This window comes from Hyla sarda, chromosome 4 (genome assembly GCF_029499605.1).
Source record: "Hyla sarda isolate aHylSar1 chromosome 4, aHylSar1.hap1, whole genome shotgun sequence".
Lineage (NCBI taxonomy): Eukaryota > Metazoa > Chordata > Amphibia > Anura > Hylidae > Hyla > Hyla sarda.
Window position 1 is genome coordinate 183,353,530 of NC_079192.1, and position 12,814 is coordinate 183,366,343.

The window sequence follows — 12,814 nt, forward strand, 5'->3', positions numbered from 1 at the left end:
AGGAGCGGTGGACGGAGCACTGTGAGGCAGTGCACAGACATACAGCCTCCAGCCATACACTGTATATGGCTGAAGGCTGTATGTCTGTAGGGGAACTATACTGCCAACCTAATGTGGGAGAACATACTGCCAACCTAATGTGGGAGAACATACTGCCAACCTAATGTGGGGGAACATACTGCCAACCTAATGTGAGGGAACTGCAACCTAATGTGGGGGAACTATACTGCCTACCTAATGTGAGGGAACTGCAACCTAATGTGGGGGAACTACAACCTAATGTGGGGGAACTATACTGCCTACCTAATGTGGGGGAATTACAACCTAATGTGGGGGAACTATACTGCCTACCTAATGTGGGGGAACTACAACCTAATGTGGGGGAACTATACTGCCTACCTAATGTGGGGGAACTACAACCTAATGTGGGGGAACTGCAACCTAATGTGGGGGGACTACAACCTAATGTGGGGGAACTACAACCTAATGTGGGGGAACTACAACCTAATGTGGGGGAACTACAACCTAATGTGAGGGAACTACAACCTAATGTGGGGGAACTGCAACCTAATGTGGGGGAACTGCAACCTAATGTTGGGGAACTACAACCTAATGTGGGGGAACTACAACCTAATGTGGGGGAACTATACTGCCAACCTAATGTGGGGGAACTATACTGCCAACCTAATGTGGGGGAACTATACTGCCATCCTAATATGGGGGAACTATACTGCCAACCTAATGTGGGGGAACATACTGCCTACCTAAGTTGTTTTTTCTAAACTTAAACCTCAGTATTCCGATTTAATTGCTGTGCTGGCACTTTGAGGGAAAGAAAAGTTGGCGTGCATTACGGTTTGGGCACTCGGGCTCAAAAAGATTCGCCATAACTGATCTACATGATGCCAGAACCCAAAGTTTCCCTGGAGAACATTGCCCAGAACATCCCACTATCTATGCCAGCTTGCTAACTTCTCATAGTGCACCCTGATGCCTTTTCTTCCCCAGGTAATCGACACACATGCACCTAGTCATCACATGATATAAGAGAGAACAGAATTCAGGCTTTTGCTCTATGTCAGCGTTTGCCCTCTGAACAGCCTGTGGCTATGCAGCCCGTACACAGCAAGTCAAGATGCAAAAGATGTCAAGATGTGTTCTAACACTTTCTTTTATAGCTAGCATTAAAGTGTACCTGTCATTTGGAAAAATGTTTTACACAGAAAATACACTTTTTTTTTTAACCAATGCATATTACAAATATACATATAATGTCATTATCTACATTATATAAAAAGTTTTTACAAACGACAGATACGCTAACTTTTTCATCATGTTGTGCTATAGTAGATCTTTTGTGGAATTGGCCCATACAGGCTAGTCTCTACTACCGTGCACAACAAATATACTTGGGTACCCATGACCTTGTCACTAGTTCACTGTTGTCCTTCCTTGGACAGGGTAGGAAGTAACTACTGCATACAAGGATAACTGTAAAAGAAATTTTATTTTAAAGATACTCTGTCTTTTGGACATCACTATTTGAACTTCACATCACAAACTGATCGTTCACTCTACTTAACATATCCTAATGAGTGAAACAATACTGTATCCTTCTGTAGAAAATGATGCTCTTACTTGTGGAACTGCTCTGTGATATTGTAATTCTGAATAAGACGAGTAGATGGGCGGCTTGTTGCCAGAATCTCATCTGTAATCCTAAAATGAAAGGAATAATGTAGAATCATGTATATATATATATATATATATATATATATATATACTTATGCACACACAGACACACACATTAAAGCAAACTACAACATGTGATGTCTAATGTGTACAAACTAACAGATTTATTACACTTTAATACATTGTACTTGTACATTTCTAAGAAGTACAAGAAGAATTCCATTCAGAGCCAAAACGATGGGTGTTTTTCATAAACAGTCAACAGGGTATTCGACAACCATTATAACCAGAGGGAGACACTTTAGACTAAGGAGATAATGTCCCTAGTGTACTGTGCCACCCTGCCCCTAATCATCTATGCCATCCTGCCCCTAATCATCTGTGCCACTGTGCCCCTAATCTGTGTTGCCATGCTCCAAATGTACAGTGCAACCATGCCCGTAATGATGTTTCTCCATGCCCATATTGCACCGTGCTATCATGCCCCTAATCATTTGTGGCACCATCCCCCTAACCCTGGATAATTATTTTCCAAACTGTGGATTTCCAGATGCTGCAAAACTCCCATTATGGCAGCAGGACATGATGGGAATTGTATTTTTACACAGTTGTATTTATCTGGCACAGATTGGGGAAAACTGAGCCTAAATAATTTGTTTCCATAGTAAAACTCAACTATTCTAGCTCCTGAGCTGCTCTGAGCTAAACAATGTGAGTGGAGCCGAGCACTCTCTTGTTCCTGCCTGTACTCCGCTTCTAAATTGTATTGATACACTTGAATAGATGGAGGTGCATTTACTGCTGGAGATCTCCTGGATGGCTCATAAAACATTGAGAAAATGTCAACAAGCACCAACTTTACATTCTTAAACAGGCTGTCATGGCCCTTTTAATTGAACTCCTAGACTTTAACCATTCTTTGCCAATGTAAATGTTCACATTTCAAAAAGTATTAGTTTCAAAACTTGACTACTATATTGGGTAAAGCAGAGTTGTTCAGGTGATCTCGCTCATATACCTGTATATACCTATATATTGTCCTGTGTAAAGTTCATTGAGTCAGAGCTACAAGCTGTAGCCAAGGTCCTGAGAACGCATCAACATGCCAAATACTACTACTTTTATTATTACTATTTGGAATTTTCTCACCAAGAAGAGTACAGACCACGGATTGCTTGTTGGTCCACAGTCCAGTCCTCTGGACCTTCATAGCGGCAATCACGACCTCCACATGTAAGTGAACATATTAAATCAGGAGGAACAACCTGCACAAGTCGCTCACGAGTCTGTGAATAAGATGGACGTGGTTCATCTCCTGAAGAGCTCATGGCCTGGATAACAGAGGCTTACTGCAAGAATAACATGATATCTGTGACTGGAAAAGAAGCCTCATCCTTGACTCTACCTTTTAAAACAACAATAATGATCTGTTTGTATAGAAAACTCAACTGAAAAGATCTATAGGAGTCAATTGGTGCAGTTGTACTGTACCCATAATTTCAGGGTCATAGCTAGAGGGGGTGCAGAGGTAGCAGGCACTACTGGCTATTTGTGGCAGGGGAGGCCTGTCTGTCAAATAAGAAGACACCACAAAATTCACAAAACTTACTTGGTTCCATCAAGTTTACAAAATATTTAACTGTTCCAGGTCTACCAGGGTTTTGATAATTAAGTGCCAGGTCAGCTTATTGGATGTAATGGCAAGAGCCTTCAAAGAGTTCCATTAAAGTTCTGTCACTAAATGAAAGAAAAAAAAGACAGATACTCACTACTTAAATTTGAAATGGCCATCACACCCCCTCCCATAGACTTGCGATGAGGGTCGGGGCATGACATCACCAGGGGGTGGAGCCGTGACATCACGATACTCCTTCACTTGCACCGCCCGTCATCAGAAATAGAGCGATCCTCACTCTGTGCAGCTGAAAAACGGGGGGTGCTGCAGGAGAGATTGTGGGGGTCCCCTGCGGCAGGATCCCAGCGATTTAACATCTTATCCCCTATCCTTTTCATAGGGGATAAGATGTTTATCGCCGGAGTACCCCTTTAAAGGATAAGTATTATGGAAGAAAACGAAGGATAGGGGATAAGTTTTCTTCCATAATACTTATCCTTTAAAAGGGCTCAGGATGGGAGGAAAAAAGAAGGACCTGTACAGTCAATCCCCTACTTATACTAACCCCACTGATAATGCAAATTCATCTTGTGTATTCATAAAAATAACATTTTAATATTAATAAATAAATATTTGTGAATACAATTTACCAACATGTGTTATGTAATTGTCGATTTTTTTGTCCTAGGGTAAAACGTATAGGAAGTTCTGTCAAGTAGGAACCAAGAATATACACAAAATCTACCATCACAATAGCAATTATCTTACAACCTTCTTACAACAGTCTTATTGATTCCAATAGCAATAACTAAATAATTATTAATAGTAATAAAAAATGTAAATAATAAAATTAGGTCATCTAGACAAGGATGGGTCTCTGATTTGGAAATTATTTACAGTTAAAATCTGTCAAATCTGTCAAAACAAAAAGAAAACCAGTCTCAAAACTGGGATAAGTACATTTTATAAACTGAAAGCAAGAACCTCTGTGAGAATAATAAAGAATATAGTGGATTGTTTTACCAGGATTAGGCAGTAAGCAAAATGATCCACATTGAGATAAGAACATATTGTGACTTTTACTGCTTAGACATATGCTCGGAGATTTACATGAACTTGGATTACATATTCAAATATAGCAATGAAAAGATAGTCACTATACCTTAAATGGATAGTAGGTTTCTTGTATCTCAAATGCTTTCTGTTTAGACACTTTCTACTCAATCTAAACCTCAACCTCCAGCCTACTTGTAGTAATCTTCTTAGCATAATACATTAGCCTTTCAGTTCAGCAAGTCAGCATTACTGTTACCAACATAACTGATAATAAAACCGCATGATAAGATGATAGGAAGGCAGCTGCATCTCTGACAAACCATTATTATCCTCCCAAAATGTGTATAACTATACGTTTGGGTTTTACATGTGTTGTACCTTCCATAAGGGTATATTTTAGTTGAAATTGTATCTTAAACACTGCATGCGTATTTTACCATGAAATGGCACATCTTTGTGATGTACAGTTTTTTACAGGTAAAAACATCAAATAATTGTTTATTCACTGGACATTGTTAAAGGGTAGCTCCCACCATCCTATTTTTTTTTCCGCTAGCCCATTCTCCCCCCCCCCCCCCCCCCCCGCTACGGCACTAGCCCATCCCCTCCTCCCCCCCAGTTCCCTCATTACACTTGCAGTTACTGCAGAGTCCGTCAGCGGGCGTGCAGGGACAGCGGCGGCAACGAGGCGGCGGCGGTGATGTGCGGGAGGAGTGGCCTCTCAGCCAGTGGCCGGGGAGCCAATGCACTCGCTCCCGCCTGTCTGATTGACAGGAAGGGAGCGAGTACAGTCTAATTGAAAAAGGACTGATTGCCAGGCCAAAATCAGTCCTTTTTCAGTAGCCGGTTTTTAAATGTAAATTAAACCTTTTTAATGAAAAAAAATAATAATAAAAGTATATTAGAGATATGTTGTAGTACATAAGTACTACAACATATCAAAAAATAAAGTTGGTGACAGTGCCCATTTAAGTGAATTGAAATGTTGATTCCAGATTGTCATCTTTTACATACTCCCTACAACTGTCATTCTTTTTTTCTTTTCTTGTTGAATTGTTTAAATTTTTTGCTAAATGTCTATAAACATGTAAAATAAATGTGTTCTGCCTGTAAAAACTGCTAAACAAAATACTGCATTTCAAACATACAGTAAAACTGCATATATTTTAGATGCAGTTTTTGGGTATGTTCACATGGGTAAAAAGAATGCCTTAAAAATGACTTACTTTTTTTTTAAATGTTTTACTTTTTTTGTTTCTGTGATGCTTTGTCTGTGGGGTGGTGTGGCCCAAAGCCAGGGGCTTGGTCGGGCAACAAAGGGGCTGCGTGGCCACTGGGTCGTTCCCCCTGTGAGTATGGTGTCTTGGAGGCAGTGGTCGCCGCCCGGCGCTACGCCAGTGTTAGGTTAGGGACCCACTCTGACTAGGTGTCATTGACGTGGCGAGTGGGCTTGTACTTTTTGATCAAAATGTATACTAACAACCTGTTAGTTGTAATGGGTCACGGCAGGTGGTGGATCCTCTGGGCCTGTGTGGATGATGACGTGAGCCATGCCAGGGAGCGGAGTTTAAGGTGCCGCTGGTTTTCATCAGAGCCCGCCGATAAGCGGGATGGTCTTGCTGTGGCAGGCGACACCCAGGTCGCTACCCCTAGCACGACTCATCAATACAGGTTGCTGGGATGTGGCGTGGCACAAAAGGAAACTGGCAAGATGTGGTCAAGGTAGCAGTAGGTCAGGGCAGGCAGCACAGGTGCAGGGTCAGGTAACGGAACAAGGAAAGGTACACAGATATCAGGAACACAGAAACACAGTAGCTTTCTCTAGGGCACACAGGCAACAATGATCCGGCAGGAAACAAAGGGAGGAGCTGATACTTAAAGAAAGGGTGCAGATGTAGACAATTAATAAAATGAATACTAGCCCTATAAATGTAAGAGCTCCGGCGCATGCGCCCTAGGAGGTGGGGGCAAGCGGGCCAGGGCTGCGAGAACAGGAAGACCAGGGAAGTGAGTGACGGGCTGGGATTCGCATGCGGGTGCGCCCCGCGATGCAAATCCCAGCCCCGCCGGCAGCGGGGACATGACATGAGAGCGCTCACAGCCAGCGTGTCTGGCAGTAGTGCAGATGTTACATTCGTTTTTTAATTATGCTGAGAAGCAAGTAGATCAAAATACAAATGGTGTATGTGCAGCTATGTTTCTCCGTATGTGATGTGCATTCTCCTTTGGGGGGGTTCAACAGGATAGTGATGATGCAGGACCAGTACACAGTAGAAATTGCGTGTTTTTATTTTTATTATGAAGAAATTATAAATATGTCTTCCTTTTTTGGGGGATCATGTCAGGTTGTCATGTATTTGTAGGCCTGACTGGTAGTAGCAGTACATCCCATTGGTGAAGATGCTGCTAATGCTCCTGCTTCTTGCAGGGGTAGCATAGGCAGAGGGAGGGGAGCATTGGGAGTGGAGAGTGGACCCCTGTTCATAAGGTATTTGCTATTGAAAAGCCATGGCAAGCTGGCTGCGTAGCTTGTCCCTTTAAAAATCCAATTTACCTTCTTGAAAGGTGAAAATATTCCCTCATTCTGACTTCATAAAAAGAGTCTTAGAATGTGGCTATCCAGAACTCATTTCATGCGCACAATACTCCTGTCAGTGTCAGCAGGCATTGGTGGACTTAGTATAGCAGATTTTGGTGGACTAATGGTAGTTGTAGCCAGTGGACAGCAGGCATTGGTGGAGTAGTGGTAGCTGTAGTGAATGGCTAGAAGGCAGTGGTGAACTAGTGTTAGCACTAGCCAGCATACAGCAGGCATTGGTGGACTAGTGATAGCCAGGTCTTGGGATGCTGCTTTATGTGGCTAGGTAGAGAGGTAAATTCTAAATTATGACTCTGGCTTTACAATCTCACCACGCCTACCACCATCAGAGGTACCTGGCTGTTGTTGCTGCCTGTACTGGTGCCGGTACTGTCACCAATATTCTTATTGGCAAAAAGAAAATAGCAGGGGTGCTCTGTCCTCTACCCCATCCAACAATTCCATTACCAGACATGTCTTTTTTTATTGAAAAAGATTTGCAGGTTATATTTATTTTTTGGGGGTGATTTGTCACTCACTTACGAGTCAACTTTGCATACAAGTGAAGGTATAACCCCATCCACTCACTGATTACCTGAGCTTGGACAGGGCGCCAGCATCTACAACCAGCAGAACATACAATGCACAAAGGATGATCCAGTTTCCCTGTGTGGTTAAAACAGAATTTTATTGCTTTATCCAAACAAGTGACAAAATACAAAGAACAAATAACGCTGATGCGTTTCGGGTCTGCAGGACCCTTAGTCTAGACCCTAAACACGTCAGCATTATTTGTTCTTTGTATTTTGTGACTTGTTTGGATGAAGCAGTAAAGTCCTGTTTAAACCACACCGAGAAGCTGGATCATCCTTTGTACTAGTTGCATAGTTATGTTAAACCCAGTTATAAATACTATGTCTGATTAAACTCATGTAACTGAGCCTTAGATTAGCTAATCTGCATTCACAATGCTTTTAGTACATATTTATGCAAGCATACAGGCAGGGCCTGTTTTAGTGTGGCCTTGGACAAAAAAAAAAATGGGGCCCCCAGATTGCGTGACCAAAGATCACAATGTTACGCTCCCTGAATTGTTCACGTGCTACCCAACGTCATATCGTGTCGGTCCCGGCAAATACCCGTGGCTAATACCGGATATCACCAATCACGGTGATGTCCGGTATTAACTCCTTAGACGCGGCGATCAAAATTAATCGCCGCGTCTAAAATGTAAAAAAAAATGCTTCCCGGCAGTTCATTCGGGCTGATCGAGATCAACACAGTAAAACCACAGTGTCTCAATCAGCTGAGGACACACGAGGAGGGTCCGTACCTTCCTCCTCGGCATCTGATCGGCAATTGATTCCTCCATGCCTGAGATCCAGGCTGGAGCAATGGAGCGCCGATAATACTGATCAATGCTATGCTATGGCATAGTATTGATCAGTGTATGCAATCAAGGTATTGCATGGTATAGACCCCTATGGGGGCTATGAATGTGTAAAAAAAAAAAGTGTAAAAAAAAAGTTAATAAATGGGATTAACCCCTTCCCTAATAAAAGTTGATAACCCCCCCCCCCCTTTTCCCATAAAAAAACAAACTATGTAAATTAAAATAAATATAAACATGAGGTATTGCCGTGTGCGTAAATGTCTGAACTATAAAAATATATTGTTAATTAAACCGCACGGTCAATGGCGTACACGTAAAAAAATTACAAAATCCCAAATAACGTATTTTTGGTCACTTTTTACAACATAAAAAAAATTAAGAAAAGGCGATCAAAAAGTCCCATCAAAACAAAAATGATAGCAATAAAAACTTGATACCAATAAAAATTATAAATTGAGCACTCATACATCCCCATATGCGGAAAAATTAAAAAGTTATAGGGGTCAGAAGAGTTATGATTTTTACCAGAAGTAAAACAAAATCAAACCTATGTAAGTAGGGTATCATTTTAATTGTATGGACCTACAGAATAAAGATAAGGTGTCATTTCTACCAAAAAATGCACTGCATAGAAACAGAAGCTCCAAAAAACTTACAAAAAGGCTTTTCTTTTTTCAATTTTGTCCCACAAATATTTGTTAAGGTAAGGAGGAAAAAACGAAAGTGGAAAAACGCTGAGTCCTTAGGGGGTTAAACACTTAAAAATGCATCATAAAATGTAAGCGCACAGGAAACCCCAGGGTAAAAGGAAACCATACATTTTACTCTACCATTTTAAGCGTTTAATTCAGGTATGATTCATGGTGAACAACATGGCGTTCTTTGACTGTGCGACCCATTTCTGCCATGTAGTCCTAACCAAATACTGTCACCTCATTCTTTATACAGTAATAGTCACTGTACACAGTTAAACAGTGATCTTCTCAGTGCTACCTATCAGTAATAGCGCCCACATATACTATAACAGTGATCTTCTCAGTGCTGCCTATCAGTAATAGCACTCACATATACTATAACAGTGATCTTCTCAGTGCTGCCTATCAGTAATAGCGCTCACATATACTATAACAGTGATCTTCTCAGTGCTGCCTATCAGTAATAGCACTCACATATACTATAACAGTGATCTTCTCAGTGCTGCCTATCAGTAATAGCACCCACATATACTATAACAGAGATCTTCTCAGTGCTGCCTATCAGTAATAGCGCTCACATATACTATAACAGTGATCTTCTCAGTGCTGCCTATCAGTAATAGCGCCCACATATACTATAACAGTGATCTTTTCTGTGCTACCTATCAGTAATAGCACCCACCTGTACTATAACAGTGATCTTCTCAGTGCTGCCTATTAGTAATAGCACCCACATATACTATAACAGTGATCTTCTCAGTGCTGCCTATTAGTAATAGCACCCACATATACTATAACAGTGATCTTCTCAGTGCTGCCTATTAGTAATAGCAACTACATATACTATAACAGTGATCTCCTCAGTGCTGCCTATCAGTAATTGCACTCACATATACTATAACAGTGATCTCAGTGCTGCCTATCAGTAAAAGCGCCCAAATATACTATAACAGTGATCTTCTCAGTGCTGCCTGTCAGTAATAGCATCCACAAATACTGTAACAGTGATCTTCTCACTGCTGCCTGTCAGTAATAGCGCCCACATATACTATAACAGTGATCTTCTCAGTGCTGCCTGTCAGTAATAGCGCCCACATGTACTATAACAGTGATCTTCTCAGTACTGCCTGTCAGTAATAGCGCTCACAGATACTATAACAGTGATCTTCTCAGTGCTGGTTGTCAGTAATAGCGCTCACATATACTATAACAGTGATCTTCTCAGTGCTGCTTGTCAGTAATAGTGCTCACATATACTATAACAGTGATCTTCTCAGTGCTGCCTATCAGTAATAGCACCCACATACACTATAACAGTGATCTCCTCAGTGCTGCCTATCAGTAATAGCACCCACATATACTATAACAGTGATCTTCTCAGTGCTTTCTGTCAGTAATAGCACCCACATACACTATAACAGTGATCTTCTCAGTGCTGCCTATTAGTAATAGCACCCACATATACTATAACAGTGATCTTCTCAGTGCTGCCTATTAGTAATAGCAACTACATATACTATAACAGTGATCTCCTCAGTGCTGCCTATCAGTAATAGCACTCACATATACTATAACAGTGATCTTCTCAGTGCTGCCTATCAGTAATAGCGCCCACATACACTATAACAGTGATCTCCTCAGTGCTGCCTGTCAGTAATAGCACTCACATATACTATAACAGGGATCTTCTCAGCGCTGCCTATCAGTAATAGCGCTCACATACACTATAACAGTGATCTCCTCAGTGCTGCCTGTCAGTAATAGCGCCCACATATACTATAACAGTGATCTCCTGAATGCTGCCTGTCATTAATAGCACCCACATATACTATATAACAGTGATCTTCTCAGTGCTGCCTGTCAGTAAAAGCGCTCGTTCTTTACACAGTAATCATTTTCCTCTTAATACCACGCACTGTAATAATGCCCCTTTGTGCCTCTTACTGTATAATAATGCCCACCTTCGTTTTCCTTTCTGTACTACAGATCACGTCGTAAAACAAAACAAGCAGAACAATAATAGAAAAGTATGTAAAATAGGTATCATTTTAATCGTATTGACCAGCAAAATAACGAGAACCTGTCAGTTTTACGGTAAAGTGTACTGCATAAAAACTAAAATCCTCCATAATTTTTTAAATTGTGGTTTTCTTTTTAATGTCCCCACAAAATTATATATTATTGGTTGCGCCAAAATGGTTATGTCATACATTTTATGGTAGAATGAAAGGTGTCATTACAAAGTACAATTGGTGGTGCAAATAAAAAAACAGCAATAACCTCATATGGGTCTGTGGATGGAAAAATAAGAGTTATGATCAGTTATGAAATAAATTATGAAAGAGTTATGAAATAAGAGTAAAGATCAAAAACAGCTGTACCCTCAAGGGGATAAAATCTTAAATCACCCTGCACAATATCTGTTACTGGTTCCACACTAGTTAGGCAGTGTTATATGTGCTGTAATTCAATATTTTAACTCCGCCAGCCCTTTCCCTCCATACTTTCCCCTATTACCTTCTCCTTCCTTTATCCATTGCACAGAGCCCATACACAGCACAGACTTACAATGTATCTGCCAAGACCTGGGATGACATCATCAGGAGTCCTAGCCTATATGATTCATTGCAGGTCTTAGCAGGTACATAGTAAGTCTGAGTGTGATGTCAATGGGCTCTTTGCAGCCTGGACAGTTTTATGGCTATACTCACACTACTGTATTTTGCTGTGATTTGCACAAAACCGTGGCAAAAACGCAGCGATTTTATCACAATTTTGTACAAGTTGCAGCAAAATGCAGTGGTGTTAGTATAGACCTAAAGCTTTTTAGGGGGCCGCTTTTAGATGGGGCCCTGGGCAACTATCCTGGTTGCCCCCCAACCCCAATGCCAAGCCTGCATACAAATCAATCCCATGCTTTGCACAGTTTTCTAGGTATTTGTAATATGATGGCTTTTATGGATTAGTTCATTGCTGGCTGTGATTTGTAGTGCACCAACTGTACACAGTAGTTCAGGTGACAGGAGGTCACTGTCTGATGTCCTATTGGCCTTGGAGCTGTATGACACATACATGCAGGCAATGATTGGATAACCTGGAGTCATGTGATCTACAAGGTATGCTGGGCTACCCTTATGTCATCTCAGTGTTCCTAGTACTTCCTCCTTACATTCAGGCACCAAAATGCCACGTGTTTCTAATACATTTTGTTATTATTACCGCCTTTGCCAGGTTTACGCAAACCGAACCTGGTAATGTTCGACAGCTCGGCAAGCACTGTCGAACCAAAATTTCAGAGCGAAACCAGGTTCGCTGGGCTCTGTTCACTCATTTTTACTTATTAGTAAACAAATAAATTAGTTAGTAGATATGGGTAGAGTGATTCATACTGCATAGTGTTAATATATAAAGTCCTCTGATCTGTTCTTAAAATACATTCATTTGTAAAGTATATTGTGTACCAAAGTCAATGGTAGTAAATCATAATTTGTTCAATACTAGATACTGATTAGAAATGCATAAATTATCATTGTTTTGCACTGACTTTGGAACACAATATACTTTACAAACAAATGAATTCTAAAAAACTGATCCCATCACAGGACTTTATATATTCAGCATTTGATGCAATGTAAATCAGTCTACCTATATTTTATAATTAATTTGTTTACTAATAAGATGTTGTATAGGATTATTAAATGAAGTGGAGGTCCAGCACAGAAACTCGAGGAATATTGAGATTTATTCACATGCCTTATGGAACATCACAAACAAACGTGGTACAA

The 12,814-nt window shown here is 40.8% G+C and overlaps 2 protein-coding genes across 8 annotated transcripts in view; both read right to left on the reverse strand.

Annotated features, from left to right (window-relative positions):
• The window catches only part of LOC130368803 (protein tyrosine phosphatase domain-containing protein 1-like), a 29,500-nt gene extending 26,069 nt beyond the window's left edge, over window positions 1–3,431 (reverse strand). For all 7 annotated transcript variants that reach the window (XR_008892572.1, XM_056573038.1, XM_056573036.1 and 4 more), the window contains exons 1-3: window positions 3,302–3,431; window positions 2,842–3,041; window positions 1,639–1,719 (exon numbers count right to left, since the gene is read on the reverse strand). Coding sequence is in view for 6 of the 7 variants with exons in the window: in XM_056573038.1 (XP_056429013.1) it covers window positions 1,639–1,719; window positions 2,842–3,020 (260 nt within the window). In the remaining variant the exon portion in view is untranslated. The remainder of the gene's footprint in view (window positions 1–1,638; window positions 1,720–2,841; window positions 3,042–3,301) is intronic.
• The window catches only part of LOC130367427 (uncharacterized), a 66,952-nt gene continuing 57,285 nt past the window's right edge, over window positions 3,148–12,814 (reverse strand). Inside the window, exon 14 of the mRNA XM_056569844.1 lies at window positions 3,148–3,429. Within this exon, the coding sequence (XP_056425819.1) occupies window positions 3,427–3,429 (3 nt within the window). The 3' untranslated portion in view covers window positions 3,148–3,426. The remainder of the gene's footprint in view (window positions 3,430–12,814) is intronic.